At 35.3% G+C, this 17,163-nt stretch overlaps 1 protein-coding gene across 1 annotated transcript; it reads right to left on the bottom strand.

Annotated features, from left to right (window-relative positions):
• Positions 1 to 14,494: 14,494 nt before the first annotated feature.
• Positions 14,495 to 14,950, bottom strand: LOC149528804 (pentatricopeptide repeat-containing protein At2g33760-like). Its single transcript, XM_089808072.1, has one exon. It carries the CDS (start codon positions 14,948 to 14,950, stop codon positions 14,495 to 14,497), a length of 456 nt encoding a protein of 151 aa, XP_089664198.1.
• Between the last annotated feature and the right edge of the window lie 2,213 nt (positions 14,951 to 17,163).

Here is a 17,163-nt window from a genome sequence, read left to right as displayed (position 1 = left end):
ATATGTAGAAATAGATATGTGTTAAACAATTGGAACTTGAATCTTTGTACAATGACATACCAAGTAAAATAGAATATATTTTGATTTACCTTTGATTTACCACTTTTTAGACAATATGTAACAAGCCAAAAAAATGCATATAGTGGAAGGTATGAACGTTGGTGACAAGTAATTTACTAAATGTAAAAGGCTTACTTGTTAGTATGTAGAATTTTGTGACTTATAAGTTTTCAAAGAAGCAACCATTGTGTTTGAATTGGAATTGTATAAGTGTGTTCAAATACCTAACAACTATATTACACTAAAAGATTATCCTAGCAATGATAGAAAGATATTATTTTTTGTGCAATGATAATTAGGAAACCAAGTGGAATTATGTTTGACATCCAAGTTCCTCTAAAATTTTTGCATTAATTTGGACATCTTATCTCTAAATCTGGATGTATGTAATATTCATTACTTTCTAGTGCCATACACAACCCATGCTCCATGTATTCTACACCAACACTATTGGATTTGATGTGCTTCATGTGTTGCAATCCATTGTTCTCATGTAAGTTAGGCTGGAGTTTGTAGAATATAGAGCCTTAAGATATCAATTTTAAATATGTAAACATGTTATTTGCACCTTTGCATTTTGAGAATGCAAGTATCAAAATATTTGGTTGCATCAAGAGTGAGTTATATATTCAATATTAGGGGTCAATAAAAGTTTTCTTGTCTGATCAAGTTGTTTTCAAAGCATTATTTGTCACCTAGAAAATAATGAAGAGCACCCAACAAGAGATAGTGGGGTCTAATTAGTGTGAAAAATTACCAAGTGAAGGTAACATATAAATTAATAACTTGTAATTGCCTTTTGTGATAAATTCCCATTTTAGCTTTTTTATCTAACACTATTATTGATGATGGCTTTACCATCTAGATTTGATTATAGAAAAAAAAAATTAGGGTATACTCATATAAACAAATGATAAATAATAAATAGCCATAAACATCATGAAAGGGTAACAAACATTGAAGAAACCATTAATGCAATCTTCCATAGAAAGAGATGAAATTAAATGTGACGTTAACCATTTTCATCTTAGAAACAATGGAAATGTTCCTAAGCACATATAAATGATTACCCAAACTTGTAAATATGGTTTCCATCATTCACAACCTTGGGCAATTTGTAATTCAAAACACAAAGACTCTTCTACATTTTAATAGAAATGAGTAACCAAACTCGTACATGTGGTTTCCATCATTTGCAATCTTGGGCTATTTGTAACTCACATATGAGAAGGGTCTTCTTCATTTTAATAAAAATGAGACCGAAACTCGTAGATATGGTTTCCATCATTCACAATTGTGGGCTATTTGTAATTCACAAATAAGAAAACTCTTATGCATTTCAATCAAAAGAAACATAATTATCAGATTTGTGCAATAATCAGGAAGTATATTTGAGATGGTGATGGTCAAGTAGAATTATCATATAGATCATTGGATCCTCAAATAGACATAATTCAGGAAAATAAATTCACTATATTCCTTTGATTCATATCAAACTACAGATCTCCAAGATAATTCCTTACATTAAATCAGATTTAGGGCATAATCACGAAGTATAGTTGAGATGGTGATAGTCATTTAGCATTATCAATTGGATTATTGGATACACTAATAGACATAATTTAGGGGAAAAAAATTCACTATATTTATTTGATTCACATCGGAATATATAAATAAAACAAGTTAAATATAGAAATAAATATTTTTGATAAAAGCAGTGCTTAGGATTGCATTGCAAAATTCTAGAATGTAATTGGCATATGGATAAAATCTCTAAAAATAGCCAATTTATTAGAGAGAGAAATGTTCAAATCCAGTCCATAATACACAACGTTCCATAAACTCCTCTATCTGTTCTAGGGTTGAAATGTAATATGTTCACCTATATAAACCTAAACATGATATTACTAGGGACATCTAGCTTTTATATCCTAATGGTTAGATAGAATAGCAAAAACATCAATGAATCAATAGGGATATATGATTCTAGATTAAAGAAAAATGAATTTTAGAAGTCTATAATTGTCACATTACAATTATGCCCAAAATCATAGCTTACAGTGAACAAAGACTATCCTCCTTTAATAACTAATAGATATGTGAATTCTGAGATCAAGAAACTATGTTAAAAGAATGCATTTATAATTTACATTACTAACAAGGAAAAAAATAAAAAATGAAATCAATCTAAATAACAATGTAATAATACTTAGAAGATGGATCTCTACCATCTAGACCAAGAACAAGTAGCCACACATCTAAGGTGAAAAGGAGAGTCAAAAATCTATTTAATATTTAACCCATTTCACAATCTAAAATTTGAACAAGTCAAATATGAGAAAAATCCAACATCTAATTTGTACCCTATAATATTCATCTATATTCCTTACATTCACAAAGGGAAAAATAAGTACCTAGATACTTAAAGTTAAAATAAATACAAGGCCAAGAGATATGGATTGTATCAAATCCATTTCTTTAAGAACTAGAATTGAATTTAGTTAAAGAATATTACTCAACAAGTACAAAGGTATATGTCATGTACAAACAACTAATCACCTTGAAGTGAATATGAGAATAAGGAATGTATAAATCCATTATACTAGAGGAGACTCCATTTGAACTGAGTTTAAACAAATAGAAAATACCAAATTCAAAAGGAAATAAAAAAATAATTTGGCACCATATTATATAACAAGCTTATTTTAATTTCTCATGTAGCAAGATGATAAAAAGCATGTATAATGCATACTAAATATGTACTTTAGCAATCAGTTTCTTAGGTAGGAAGATGATAAAAAGCATGTATCATAAATACTAAATATGTGCTTTAGTAATCATAGTCAAGATGTTTTAAGTCACTTGTATTTTTCAATAACTTGCTCCGGATGAAGTTTTTTTTAATATACATCAATATTTTGTACCTATTTTGCACTTCCTACAGTTAAACTAGTATGTTATGAAATACCATAAAAATTACTTATCATAAAGTCACAATGTTTTGTGATTTACTTTGATTATATAGAACATGATTTTCATAATGGTAATACAATTCATCATAAAGCAAAAAATGGAGAAAGTACAATTCATACTTGCATGAATCCATTGCAATAATTTTGGCCTGCTAATTGTCAAGTCATAGTTCTTAAGTTTGGAAAATATAAATTTTCCAAATAATCAAGAGCAAGGATTGCCATGATTTAGAAAGCCAAAAAGTCAATTTGTCATTTTGGTCAAAGGTGGAAATCTAATTGGTTGAAGGTCAAAATCTTTATGTTATTTGATTTTCAAGTTGGATAGCTTGAGGTTATATATATTTCAACAATCATCTTCATATTTATTTTGAATACCAAGCACTTCTTAGATTCTAGATTCACTAATGTAGTGGATCCTACTTTGTAAAACAGTCTATATACTTTAGTAGCTAATTGTTCAACATAACCTTTTCTTTGTTGCCAATACTTCCAATAACAAAACAACCTATCAACTTAGCAAATTGGCCACAGAGTTGACCAATTTCCTCAACTGCTTAAGAAATGTAGACACTTGCCCCTATTTTACGGAAGTTGAATTCATAAATCCCAAATAAATTGTTAGGCCCAAAATTCCTGCAATATATTTGATATTATAAATGCATAGTAAAAATTATTAGTTCTCTTTAGAAGACAAATGTCTCATTAAGTCCATGGAAATAGTAACCTCACAATAAGTATGGATCAATTGTCAAATGCTCTATGTATTGAAAGACTTCATAAAACTATCAATGTTTTGAAAAACCATCATAATAGTAACTCTAATTAGCCTTTTAATTATTAATTGCTACACTTCAACATTGGTAACAATTATTAACAACCCTAACCCTAATATAATTGAAATGGAGGATGGAGATATTCTAATATTTTAATACATAACAAAAAAAAAATCCCCCAATCCTGCAACAAAAATAACAGATGTGACTAATGTTGAATATATAATTTTCAGGAATTATAAAATTTATATTTCTTAAAACTAATCAACTACTCCTCTTCCATAAAGCCCAAGTCACATTATGGCCATGACGGGTCCTCCATTGACCAATAAATTATTTCTTTAAAAACTTTTCGTGCAAAAAAGCATTAAACATGCAAAATTGAAATTTGTACAACTGTGTGGGATGCATTGGACTCAGAAACAATGCTAGTTCATATGAAACTACCCACAACAAAAACATCTTTTCTAGAAAATAGAAATTGTGAGACATATGACATAGACCATTTTCCAGCCACGATCGTTAGAGATTTGTAATATAATATTCCTGATATTATGATAACTTTTCTTTGTGCCACTCAAATCATAAAACACTTTTTGTGCTAATAGGTTTTAAATAAATAATTGATAGTAATAGATGTCATGGGAAAATTAAGCTCATCATCGAACAAGTAACACAAGAAAGCTTTTAGTTTGATACCTTGGCAAGAAACTGTGGACAGTCAGAAGTCACCACAATCAATGAACATCTTTTGCCCCCTGAGAAGCTATTGCCTTCTTAGCATCCACCTCATATGCTTCAGCCTGACCCTACACTTCTACAATAAATTTCTACATATGGGTGATGCTCATAACACCATTCTCAGAAAAAGTTGCTTAACATTGTATCTACCTAGAAGAGTAATGCTCACATTACCAAGCTACTCAAAAAGCATACAAAGTTCACTTAAAGAATTTTCTAATTCATCTGAAGTCCTCTTCATTTGTAAATTATGTATTCATTGCAAAATGACAACCCTATAGAGTCTTTTTATTTAAAATCTAGGCAATTTGAAAGGGAGTGAGGACCAAACAAGAAGTTGGCATGTGTGCTGAAGGGCACACAATCTATAGACGGCTTGGGGTCATCCACTATCACTGATCTATAAATAAAAACAATGGTAGACAATATAAGTAGCCACACACATAGTTATCTTTTAACTTATAATTTATAAGGCAAGTTGATGTAGGGGTGCCCCTAATTTTAATTTAGAGCCTAATGAGCAGAAAGACTATGTCCTTCTTTGGAATTTTCATTTCCTTTATGTTTGTAAGCGAAACGAGTATAAGGGTGCATGTGCCTAAATTTTAATAAAAGCACATATACATAATTGTTTAGAATGAGAATTCCATTAATTTGAATGAGATGGAACAGGAAGAAATTATTCAAGATGTGGGTTCTCCTAATTTAAATTCAATTGCTAATAGAGTTGTAAAGAAAGTCTTGACCTAGATATGCCAGGCATGTCAGCATCATTGTGAAAATATTTATTGAGGAATTCAATATAGGCCATTAAAATGTATCATATAATCACACCAAATCATAAGCTAAAGTGAAGAAAAATTAAATGAAAAAAAATACATACCTTTGTTGATGTAGATCTAGCAAAACACACTATGCAGTGAAAAACTCAGTGCAAATCTTGCAAAGACCCACCCTAGAGTGGCCGAAGGATTTTTGGTAAACAATAGTGTGCCATGACAACACCTGGCCATAGAATATCTCTAGCAAAGGATGCATGGTGGCAGGCCCGAGAGAATTTCCCTTTGTTCCATCGACCAACAAGTCCTATTGGCACCCAAAAAGACATCCCAGCTCCTAATGACAAGTAGACCCCAAACCAGGGAAAAATGGATGGCCAAGATGTCAACCATAATCACACACAAATTTGGAGCCTCTGTAGCCTTCGATCCAAAATTGGATGGAATTTCTTCAGAGAAGGTACACCTTCAACATAATAAAACAATAATGCCATGTCAAAGGTTAGATATGGAGGAAATGAGGAAAGAAAATTGGATCAGACAATAAGGGTACCATAAATTAAAAGGGCTAGTCAACTATTGACGGTCCACCTCATATCACAAGGAGACATACAAAAAATTCACATACACCAAGGACACAAGACAATGAAGAGAATGTACACATAATTTGAATAAAAAGACTAGTGGGTGCAATCAAGGGAAAATACAGAGAAATACATTCATCAAAGGGACTTGAACCTAGGCAAGAAGGATACCATTAAAAAAAGGATATCACCGCCCTAGTTATAATGAGAACATGTGGAAAAAGGCAATAAGACTTGAGTGGCTTCCCAATCATAGTGCACAAAAAGTCAATTAAAAGATGTTGGCCATGTCAGAGCACGAATAGTTCTATCATCATCAACTAAGGTAAGTATGTACAAGGGTATGGTAGGAATATTTATGTCGAGGTTTACTATACTAAGAAAAACAACTTAGGATTATTAATCATCGGTTGAAAGTCTATAAAATGCCTTACAAGACGATTGAAATGATCTAGTCTATAGATTAGTTCTCTATCATTTTGGTGGGGGTGTCTTCATCATGAGCTATTTTTGTCCTAGTTTTGCCTCCATATGCAACATGTTTGATAAGTTTTTGGCTTTATGCTTCCACCATATATGCATTCACCGAATGTGATCTGGAAACCCATTATCCCTACTACCCATTTTCAGCGATAGTGTAATCTTTGTTTTACTTAATTTTTAATTATAGTGGGGTTAATTTAAAGTAGCATTATATGAGGAAACTGTAATGGAAAGGAGAGGATTAGGCAGTTTGTATTCCACAGTCACCTCTACTCTAGAGGCTCTGCATTCTTAATGTTGGCGATAAAGATTCATGGACTCACAATTGTGCGTCCATGCTAGACCGCTTGGGAGAGATTTGACGTAGGAGAATTCACCATTTTGAACAAAACTTACCTAGTCTATGAGTTCGTGAGATGCCAACTGAAACGTAGTTGCTGAGTGGGGCCAAGACCCAAAGTCTTAGAGAAGACATCAAGAAAGTGTATAGGGGGGTTCGTTCGGCAAGGTAATGCTGAAATTTTTACATTGTGAGCACAAAATCCTTTACATCATTTGCATGGTCTCTGGCAGGACATTGAATCTATACCAAATTCTCTCGAGGGCACCAATGTAAATGTATTGTAAAATGTGAATAAAGGGTCTATTACACTCGTTGCTATCGGATTTAATCTTGCATTTGAGCTCTTTGTGAGTTCCCAAGAGTCGAAAGGATGTCTTGCTTCAAGATTAAATACCACTGTGAGTACTTCAATTTCTGCTCATAAATTTAGATTGTGTCAATTCCATTTTTCCTCTTTTTGGCCTTTCCGGCTAATGTACACTGGACCTACAAAATATTTTCTATCTATATTACAAATATCAGTCATGCATTCCTCTTGCATGCATTAAGAGAAATATGCTTATTTAATTAAAAAATAACTTATAGTATAAATAATTATAATTTTTGTCTAAAAAATAGTTGATAATTTTAAAAAAAATTGAATTGGGTGATATTGATCAAATTGTTGGTAATGTTTCTATGAAATAGCACAAGCTTCTTGCCCATCCAATTTACTTGTGAATTTAAGCCTCAGCTTTATTAAATTACATATACAAATTCTATTGGCATCTCAAGCAACCTATTAACTTCATCATACGAGTGTATTGCATATACACCATACATATAACTTTACTATCTACAAAAAATTGAATTGACTTTAACAAATAAAATAAAAATGATAAAGCTTCTGTGAGTTGGCAAACATATTAACTCTCCTATGAAAGCAAAGGAAGCAGTGGGTTGCATGCATCTTTTCTCTTACATCTGCTGTTGGCCAAGTGTTATCTACATTTGCTTTACCCAATCTGCACCTCTTCTCCCAGCTTTTTATCCCTTCCATACAGATTTCCTAAAAACAGTTGAACGTGATGACACCTTCATGGTATCATAAAGCATTCGGATAGATAAAGATTGATGCAATAGTGTAAAGAACATCTGATTCTATGAAGTCAACAGCATGGTCTAAATCTCCAAGAACTTAGAATTTTGTTTTCTTCTACGAACCAGAAATGAAATGCAGTCCCTTCTCAAACACATTTGCTAGATCTTGCTTCACTCAGGATCTCAAAACATCTTCACAAGGGCATTATTTTTGTTTCAAATAGTGCAATCTGTACACTTCTCTCATAGCAATTTTGTGAAAAATCAACTATTGTAGTCATTGATTATTAATCTCCTATCATAAACAATTATTAAATTGCTCAAAATAAATTCCCAGCTAATATCGAAAAATAACACAACTGCAACTTCACTTATAAAATATGGAAAGAAATGCGCAACACAATGAACACAATATTTTCAGACAAATTGTCCCCGGAAAAACCCCTAAGGGAAAACCAGTTCTACAGATGAGGAATTATATTAAACTTCAACAAATCAAGAGATACAAAATTCCTTGCCTCTCACTGGAAAAACTCCGACAACCTCCTAATTTCTCTCGCTGATATTCCTCACTGCTATCCCCATGCTAACACTGTGCCCTTGCTAACACTGTAAGACTATTTGCTAACACTGCAAACATTTCTCCAAAACTTCTTTGTCCAAATGACCCAATGACCCCTTTTTATACTACTCCTATTGGTAACCCAACGACCGAGATTAAATCAAACCAACGGCTGAGATTAAGACAACTCAACAGCCAGTAATAGAATTGGTTGCAAGGTGTCCAAAAGAGAATCTCTAAAATTAGTAAATAATTATCCTTGCAACAACCATTTACTAATTCTTGGCAAGTGGACAAACAGCTGTCCAAACCATCCATAAATACAACTGCTATTCATAGATAAGGACGAACAACTATCCAAGCTACCCATAAATACTACTACTATTTCTAGATCAGAAATAACAGTTGTCCAACTAACAATAATTAACACTCCCTCTTAGCGAGGAAGCTGTTCTGCATGACACCCATCTTATCTCTGAAGAAGATAAATTTGGCCTTTCCTAAAGCCTTTGTCAGAATGTCTGCTACCTGCTCATCTATAGGTATGTATTGTAGTCGAACAACTCCCCTTTGAACACAATCTCTGATGAAGTGATATCTGATATCTATATGTTTAGACCTATCATGAAACATTGGATTCTTAGACAACTTGATGCAACTCTGATTGTCACAATGTATCACAGTAGTCTCAACCTTCTGACCAAACAAGGCTACTAACAACTTTCGAAGCCATATAGCTTCACATGTCGCCATGCTAGCTGCTATGTATTCTGCTTCTGCTGAAGTTAGAGCCACAAACTTCTGCTTCCTGCTAAACCAAGATACAACTCCTGATCCCAAGCTGAAACAACACCCTGAAGTGCTCCTTTTGTCTATTGTACTTCCTGCCCAATCTGCATTAGTATAGCCTATCAACCTGATACCTTCAACTTGAACATATCTGATCCCATACTCGACTGTACCATGCAAGTAACGTAGCACATGCTTAGCTGCTATCCAATGCATTCTCTTTGGTTCAACCATGAACTGACTAAGAGAGTTTACTGCAAATGCTATATCTAGCCTAGAGTTAACCAAATACATAAGCGAACCAATCAACTATCTATATAAAGTGGGATCTACATCTTTCTCCTTAGATGTATCTACCTTCCTCCAATTTGTGATCATGGGTGTAGACATGGCTTTGCAATCCTCCATCCCGAATTTCTTCAAGATTTCAATGCAATATTTCCCTTGACCAAGGAAAATCTCCCCATCTGTCTGCCACACTTCCATGCCTAGAAAGTAGTGCATAAGTCCTAAATCCTTCATCTCAAACTCTTCTGCAAGGTTCCTCTTGCAATCCACTATGAGCCCTAGTGAACCTGTAAGAAATAGATCGTCCACATAAAGAACAAGAATGAGAATCTCACCCCTAACCATCAAGTAGTAGAGGTTAGCATCTGCTTCACTCTTCACAAAGCCCATTTTCTGCAAGTATGTATCAATGCGCTCATACCACGCTCTAGGAGCCTGCTTGAGTCCGTATAATCCTTTCTTCAATCTACACATGTGGGTCTCTTTGCTGTGTGCTACAAAGCCTTCTGGTTGTTCTATGTATACCTCCTCCTTCAACTCACCATTGAGGAATGCTGTCTTGACATCCATTTGATGGATTTTCCATCCCATCTATGTTGCAAGTGAGATTATAGCTCGTATAGAAGTATACCTAGCAACTGGAGCAAATGTCTCCTCATAGTCTATTCCCTCCTTCTGAGAGAACCCCTTTGCCATGAACCTAGCCTTGTATTTATCGATGCTACCATCTGCACCGTGCTTTATCTTATAGATCCAGCGTGATCCAACTACAACCCTATCTGTTGGTCTAGGTACTACCTCCCACACATCATTCTGCATTATTGAAGAATATTCTTCAACCATAGCATCTCGCCATACCTGATGTTCTGCAGCTTCCTAATAGCTAGAAGGCTCACTATCTACCAACTGACTAACTAATGCCACATAGTCATTAAACTTGGCTGGTTGTCTTCATTGTCTAGTACTCTTCCTAGGAGCTCCCACAAACTCCTGAGTATCCCTTTATGTATCTAGAACTAGATGGTTCCTGCTGCCAACTGTAGAGGATGAAATGTCAACCTCTAAGTCTTCTAGATGCATTTCCTGTTGCACCTGTTGCTCCATACTCTATGAATCTCCACTAACTGAGTCTACACTCGTACTGGTAACTATACTTGAGCTTTGTTGCCCTTGACTTGGTCTTGGACCTTCTGTTGGTTGCTCACTCTGATCATCTACTGGCAAATCTCTGGATCTCCTGAATGCCTTGTCCTCCATGAACTTGACATCTCATCTGACAAGAATTCTTTTAGTCCCTGGAATGAAAATCCTATATGCCTTTAAGGTCTCACTGTACCCAAAAAAGTACCCCCTCTCTGCAATCTGATCTAACTTTGTATGTGTATCTCCAGGAATACGACAATATGCCAAACTCCTGAATATCCTGAAGTGACTAACATCTGGCTTCTTCCCTATGAAAGCCTCCTCTGGTGTCATCTTCCCTAGCAACTTGTGTGGAACTCTATTCTGAATGTAGACTACTGTATTACATGCCTCTACCCATAAGTAATGGGGCATGTCCTAGTCATGTAGCATAGCTCTTACTACCTCCGATATAGAATGGTTCTTCCTCTCAGCAACTCCATTCTGTTGTGGATTGTAAGGAATAGTCCATTCTCTCTTGATTCCTTCTCTGGTGTAGAACTCTTGGAAGACATTTCCTTTGTACTCGCCTCCATTGTCTGACCGAAGAACCTTTATCTTCTTTCCTGTCGAGATTTCCAAAAGAGCCTTGAACTCTTGGAATCGACTGAAAACCTTATCCTTAGTCATCAAGAAGTATATCCAGGTCTTTCTAGAGAAATCATCAATAAAAGTAGCATAGTACTCATATCTTCTGAGAGATTTCATCGACATTGGTCCACAAAAATTTGAATGTACTAGATCAAGAACACCCTTAGATCTAGTGTCACTCCTTGGAAAAGATGCTTTCGCAAACTTCCCCAACACAAATCTCTTACATACATCGTCATGCTCTGTGCTCACCTCTGAAACACCTATCATGGTCTCACGAAGCAATCTAAGTGCTCCATGATGAATATGGCCCATCCTCCTATGCCATAGCTCTCCAAGATCTCTAGGATTACTATTGCTCATAAGTGCCTTAGGAGTATCAAACTGCAATCTATAAAGGCGACCACTCCTAACTCCAATAGTTATGGGTGATTTCCAATCCTTGTGCTTAATCAACACATGTGTCCGTCTAAAGAGTACATTATACCCCCTATCCTGAAGAACATATATAGAAATCAAATTCATAACTAAGCCTGGCACATATAACACATCATGAAGTGGAATTATCTTTCCATTCTCCCTCTAAAAATGAACAGTCCCTTTCCCAACAGGGTTGAGTTTGGCCAAGTTTCCCATAGAAATCTGGATGTTGGTGTCCTCCTCCTTATAACTAGAGAAGTACTCTCTAACTCCTATCATATGAAATGACACCCCACTATCTATATACCAAACACACTGTGAGGTTGAGCTAACCATACAAGCTATGAGTGCAAACTCATCTTCCATTCTACTGGAGAGTTCTTCTGCACTTGCTGAAGCTTCCACCTGCTTCTTACCCTTCTTCCTCTCTAGGCAATCACTAACATAGTGGCCAAACTCGTGACATCCAAAGCACTTGACCTTAGAAAGGTCCTTCTTCTTCTTTTCACTTTGTGAATTTGATCCTTTGCTAGATCCCTTCTTTGCTTTCCCTTTACCCGCTAGGGAAACGTTCTCTTGTTCCACCTCATTTTTTTGACTCTTGTTGGCCCCATTGACAAGACTTAGTCTAAACTCCTCTTGAGTGAAATCAGTCCATAGTCGATCTCAACTCAGTAAAGTATCTCGTCCACTAACAACTTGAACAAAGACACTCCATTGTTTAGTAAACCCATTTAGGGCTATTCTCACTAGCTCATCATCACTAGGGCTATCTCCAACAACTGCTAACTCATCCTTGAAAAGTATGAGCCTGGTGAGGTAACTTGTGACATCTTCTCCTTGATTCATCCAGGTATTCTTTAGCTTCTCTCTGAGAATAAACTTTCTGTTGGTGGTAGCATTCTGGTACAGATTTAGAATGGTGTCCCACATCTTCTTTGTTGTATCTAGCTCTGAGATATGTGGAACAATATGATCCTTAACACCATCAAGGATAATCCTCCTCACTTTGGCATCGTCCTTCCTATATGCTGCAAGCTGTGTTGCATCCATTGGTACAGGTACACCACTGGTAGCATAATCCTTGATACCATTCTCTTCCAACAATAAAGAAATTTCGGCCTTCCAGACACCAAAATTTGAGGCACCATCCAATCTATCCTGATCTCTCAAACCAGCTGAAGCCATCTCAAGGGTTTAAAGCAATAATAAATCTAAAGAGATCAAAATTTCTTTCCTAGGGCAAAACTCTTCTACCCTTAACAATGCTCTGATACCATGTGAAAAATCAACTATTGCAGTCACTGATTATTAATCTCCTATCATAAACGATTATTAAACTGCTGAAAATAAATTCCCAACTAATATCAAAAAATAACACAACTGCAACTTCACTTATAAAATACGAAAATAAATGCGCAACACAATGAACACAATATTTTTGGACAAATTGTCCTCGAAAAAACCCCTAAGGGAAAACCAGTTCTACAAATGAGAAATTATATTAAACTTCAGCAAATCAAGAGGTACAAAATTCCTTGCCTCTCACTGGCAGAACTCCGACAACCTCCTAATTTCTCTCGCTAATATTCCGCACTGCTATCCCCATGCTAACACTGCGCCCTTACTAACACTGCAAAACTGTTTGCTAACACTGCAAACATTTCTTCAAAACTTCTTTGTCCAAATGACCCAATGAACCCTTTTTATACTACTCATGTTGGTAACCCAACGACTGAGATTAAATCAAAGCAACGGCTGAGATTAAGACAACTCGACAGCCAATAATAGAATTGGTTGCAAGGTGTGCAAAAGAGAATCTCTAAAATTAGTAAATAATTATCCTTGCAACAACCATTTACTAATTCTTGGCAAGTGGACAAACAGCTGTCCAAACCACCCATAAATACAACTGCTATTCATAGATAAGGACGAACAGCTATCCAAGCTACCCATAAATACTATTGCTATTTTCGAGTCAAAAATAATAGCTGTCCAACTAACAATAATTAAAAAAAATTTCGTGAACAATCTTGGATGTAAACTTAGTTGCATGTCCTAGTAAACCCATACTCGGAGGTTTTTGATGACTTAATTGTTTTCCCAGAGGGCATACTTGAAAATCTAAATGCAATCACCAGCTTGGCCCAATGGTGGCAAAAAAAAATTCATTTTCCTATGGAGAGGAAAATGCCTTGGTGCCTTAAACTGCCAATATAGATTGCCCACACTTTGCATGGATCTCCAATGTCTATGGGTGGGCTATGTTTCCCAAACACAAAGCATGTACAAGTTTATCGATTTCAATCCAACTACATCTGGGCATCTTTTTGATTCCTTTATCTTTCATCAAATTTCTTACCATTTGAACCTCACCCCACTTGCCCACTTCTGCATAGATATTTGATAGAAAAACATAAATCGTGGCATCTCTAGGGTTCTGCTCAAAAAGATGACTTGCTGAAAATACTCCTAATCCTAGATTTCTATGTGGTCTACATGTACCAAGAAAACACATCCACACAACTGCCACAGGCTTTATTGGATTTTTATGATATAGCTTAGAGTTTCCTTAAGATAGCCAGCACGACTAAGAAGGTCAATCATGCAAACATAGTGATCAGTTGTAGGTACAATGCAATAAGAATCACATATGCCATTGAAGTATTTGCATCCCTCATCCACCAGACCTGCATGGCTACATGCTAGTAAAACACAAGCGTGGCCTAAATGATTAGGATATGTTCCAAAGTGCTTCATTAGTTCAAAGAGTTTCAAGGCATCCTTGCAAAAACCATTTTGTGCATACCCTGCCATCATTGCATTCCATGAGATCACATTTCTCTAAGGCATTTTGTCAAATACTTCACGTGCCTTGTGCATGCTTCCAAATTTTGCATACATGTCTAGCAAGGCACTTGCAACTGCAACATCCAACAATAGTCCGCATTCAAGTATGCTTTGGTGGATGTCAATACCATGTTGTAAGGCTCCCATTTTGGCACAGGCTAGGAGGATGCTCAAAAAGGTTGTGGAATCTGGTTTTATACCTTTCGATAGCATTTTCTTGAAAGTTTGTAATGCCTTTTCAACAAGACCATTTTGGACATATCCTGCAATCATTGCAGTCCATGAACCTATATCTCTTTGAAGCATTTCGCCAAACAGTTCATTTGCCTTGTGTAAGGTTCCACATTTTGCATACATGTCTACCAGGGCACTTGCAACTGCAACATCTGATAAGTATCCACTTTCTATTATGCTTTGATGTATAATCATACCATGCTTCAAAGCTCCCATTTTGGCACACGCTAGAAGGATGCTGGCATGTTGGACTTATTACCTTAATTAGGTTAGGAATGTTGGGCTTATTACATTAATTAGGTTAATTTCTAATAAGCAAGAATGATTGTTGAATTAATGTAATAAGGGGGAATGTTAGGTTTATTACATTAATTAGGTTAGTTTTTTTGTGTTTAGATTAGAGTAATAAAATCAGTTCAATATATAGTTGTTGAGAAGTTATTCCCGTAAGTATCCTGTAAGTAGTTGTTGTAAGGGAAAATAAACTATATAAGGATGCTCAGACATCAATGTAAATGATTCAGTATTATTCAATATTATTCATATCATTCTAGTATATTATTCAGTATTGTTTCAATATCATTTTTAGCATCAAGTCTGTGTGTATCCGAATGAGCTGAATCAGTAGTTTCAGCATTTTACATTTTTACTCTTTTATTTTATATTTTCAGTTTCACATTCTTTGGGTCTATTACAGTGGTATCAGAGCAAGGTATATAGGCAATGGAGAGTTAATGGTGAGATGAAAATGTGTTGTGCCCAGCAGTGACGATAATGTTTGTATGCAATAGTGAAGTTGACATCGCATTCACTGAGATTTTGCTTGGCCTTTCATAATTTGTAAGTTACTTTGGTTCATATGCTCTTGGAGAACCATTTCCTACAGCCTTGGATGCATTTTAATTTGTAAGCAGTGTTCACTTTTCTATTGTGCATTTTATTTAAGTTGCTTGATTTTCTTTCAAATCAATCAAGAAGAAAATGGATAAAATGTCTACTATTGCTAAGTTTGAAAGTTTTGAATTCTACATATGGAAAATTAAGATACAGTTTCTTTTGGTTGGAAAAAATCTATGGGATATTTTATGTGGATTGCTGAAAAAGCTACAAGTTTTTTGCTATAAAGAATAGAAGTAAATAGGAGGCTGGAGGCAATGGAGGTTGGAGGATTTCTATCATCTCAAGCTAGCTTCTCGCTTAGAGATGATTATTGCATGAGAAGCCACTATTTGTGTTCCTGTAAAGTTGGGGCTTGGCCAATTCCTCCCTAAAGATAAGAGGGTAATTGATAGATTTGTGTGGCTTGGCCGATTCCTCCCTGAAGATAAGAGGGGAATTGATAGATTTATGTGGCTTGGCCGATTCCTCCCTGAAGATAAGAGGGGAATTTATAGATTTGTGTCCCTCGTAAAGAAAGAGGTGGCTTGGCTACGTGATTTTCCTTCTACTAAGTAAGGAGGGGCAAGATTTCAAGAATGGCGTTTGAGACACTCAGAGGAGATGTCGACTTTCGGAGGAAAGATGTCCAAACATATTAGTGGTGATTGTTTTTATGGCACTTGAGGAGGCGTTAGACACACTCGGAGGAGATGTGGACTTTCGGAGGAAAGGCGTCTCATGTGTAGCACCAAAGGAGGTATCAGGCACACTCCATGAAGATGTGAAATTGTGGAGGAACTATGTCTCGTTGTGTAAAAGAGGTAGAAACAATGTTTTAATGAGGCCAACTTTAGGATTTGCAATCTGAAGTTGGGATATGAGGGCAACTTCAGGATTAAGATTTGAAATCTAAAGTTGCAAGACTATTTTCAAAGATTGGTGAAAGAGTTTGACTTCAAGATTAGGATTTGCAATCTGAAGTTGCAAACTACTTTCAAAGATTGGTGAAGGAGCTCAACTTCAGGATTAGGATTTGCAATCTGAAGTTGGAGACTACTTTCAAAGATTAGTGAAGGAGCTCAACTTCAGGATTAAGATTTGCAATCCGAAGTTGTAGACTACTTTCAAAGTTTGGTGAAGGAGCTTCATGGTTTTTTCAATTTTATTAGATTAATGTAATAAGAGGGGGAATTTTGGACTTATTACATTAATTAGGTTAATTTCTAATAAGCAAGAATGATTGTTGAATTAATGTAAAAAGGGGGAATGTTAGGTTTATTACATTAATTGGGTTAGTTTTTTTGTGTTTAGATTAGAGTAATAGAATTAATTCAATATATAGTTGTTGAGAAGTTATTCCCATAAGTATCCCGTAAGTAGTTGTTGTAAGGGAAAATAAAACTATATGAGGATGCTCAGACATCAATGTAAATGATTCAGTATTATTCAATATTATTCATATCATTCTAGTATATTATTCAGTATTGTTTCAATATCATTTTCAATATCAAGTCTGTGTGTATTCGAATGATCTGAATCAGTAGTTTCAG

The sequence above is a fragment of the Cupressus sempervirens genome, chromosome 11 (genome assembly GCF_028749045.1).
Source record: "Cupressus sempervirens isolate cs-2001-9-10 chromosome 11, ASM2874904v1, whole genome shotgun sequence".
NCBI lineage: Eukaryota > Viridiplantae > Streptophyta > Pinopsida > Cupressales > Cupressaceae > Cupressus > Cupressus sempervirens.
The sequence above is the reverse complement of the archived record's forward strand: the minus strand, read 5'-3'. Positions and strand labels throughout refer to the sequence as shown.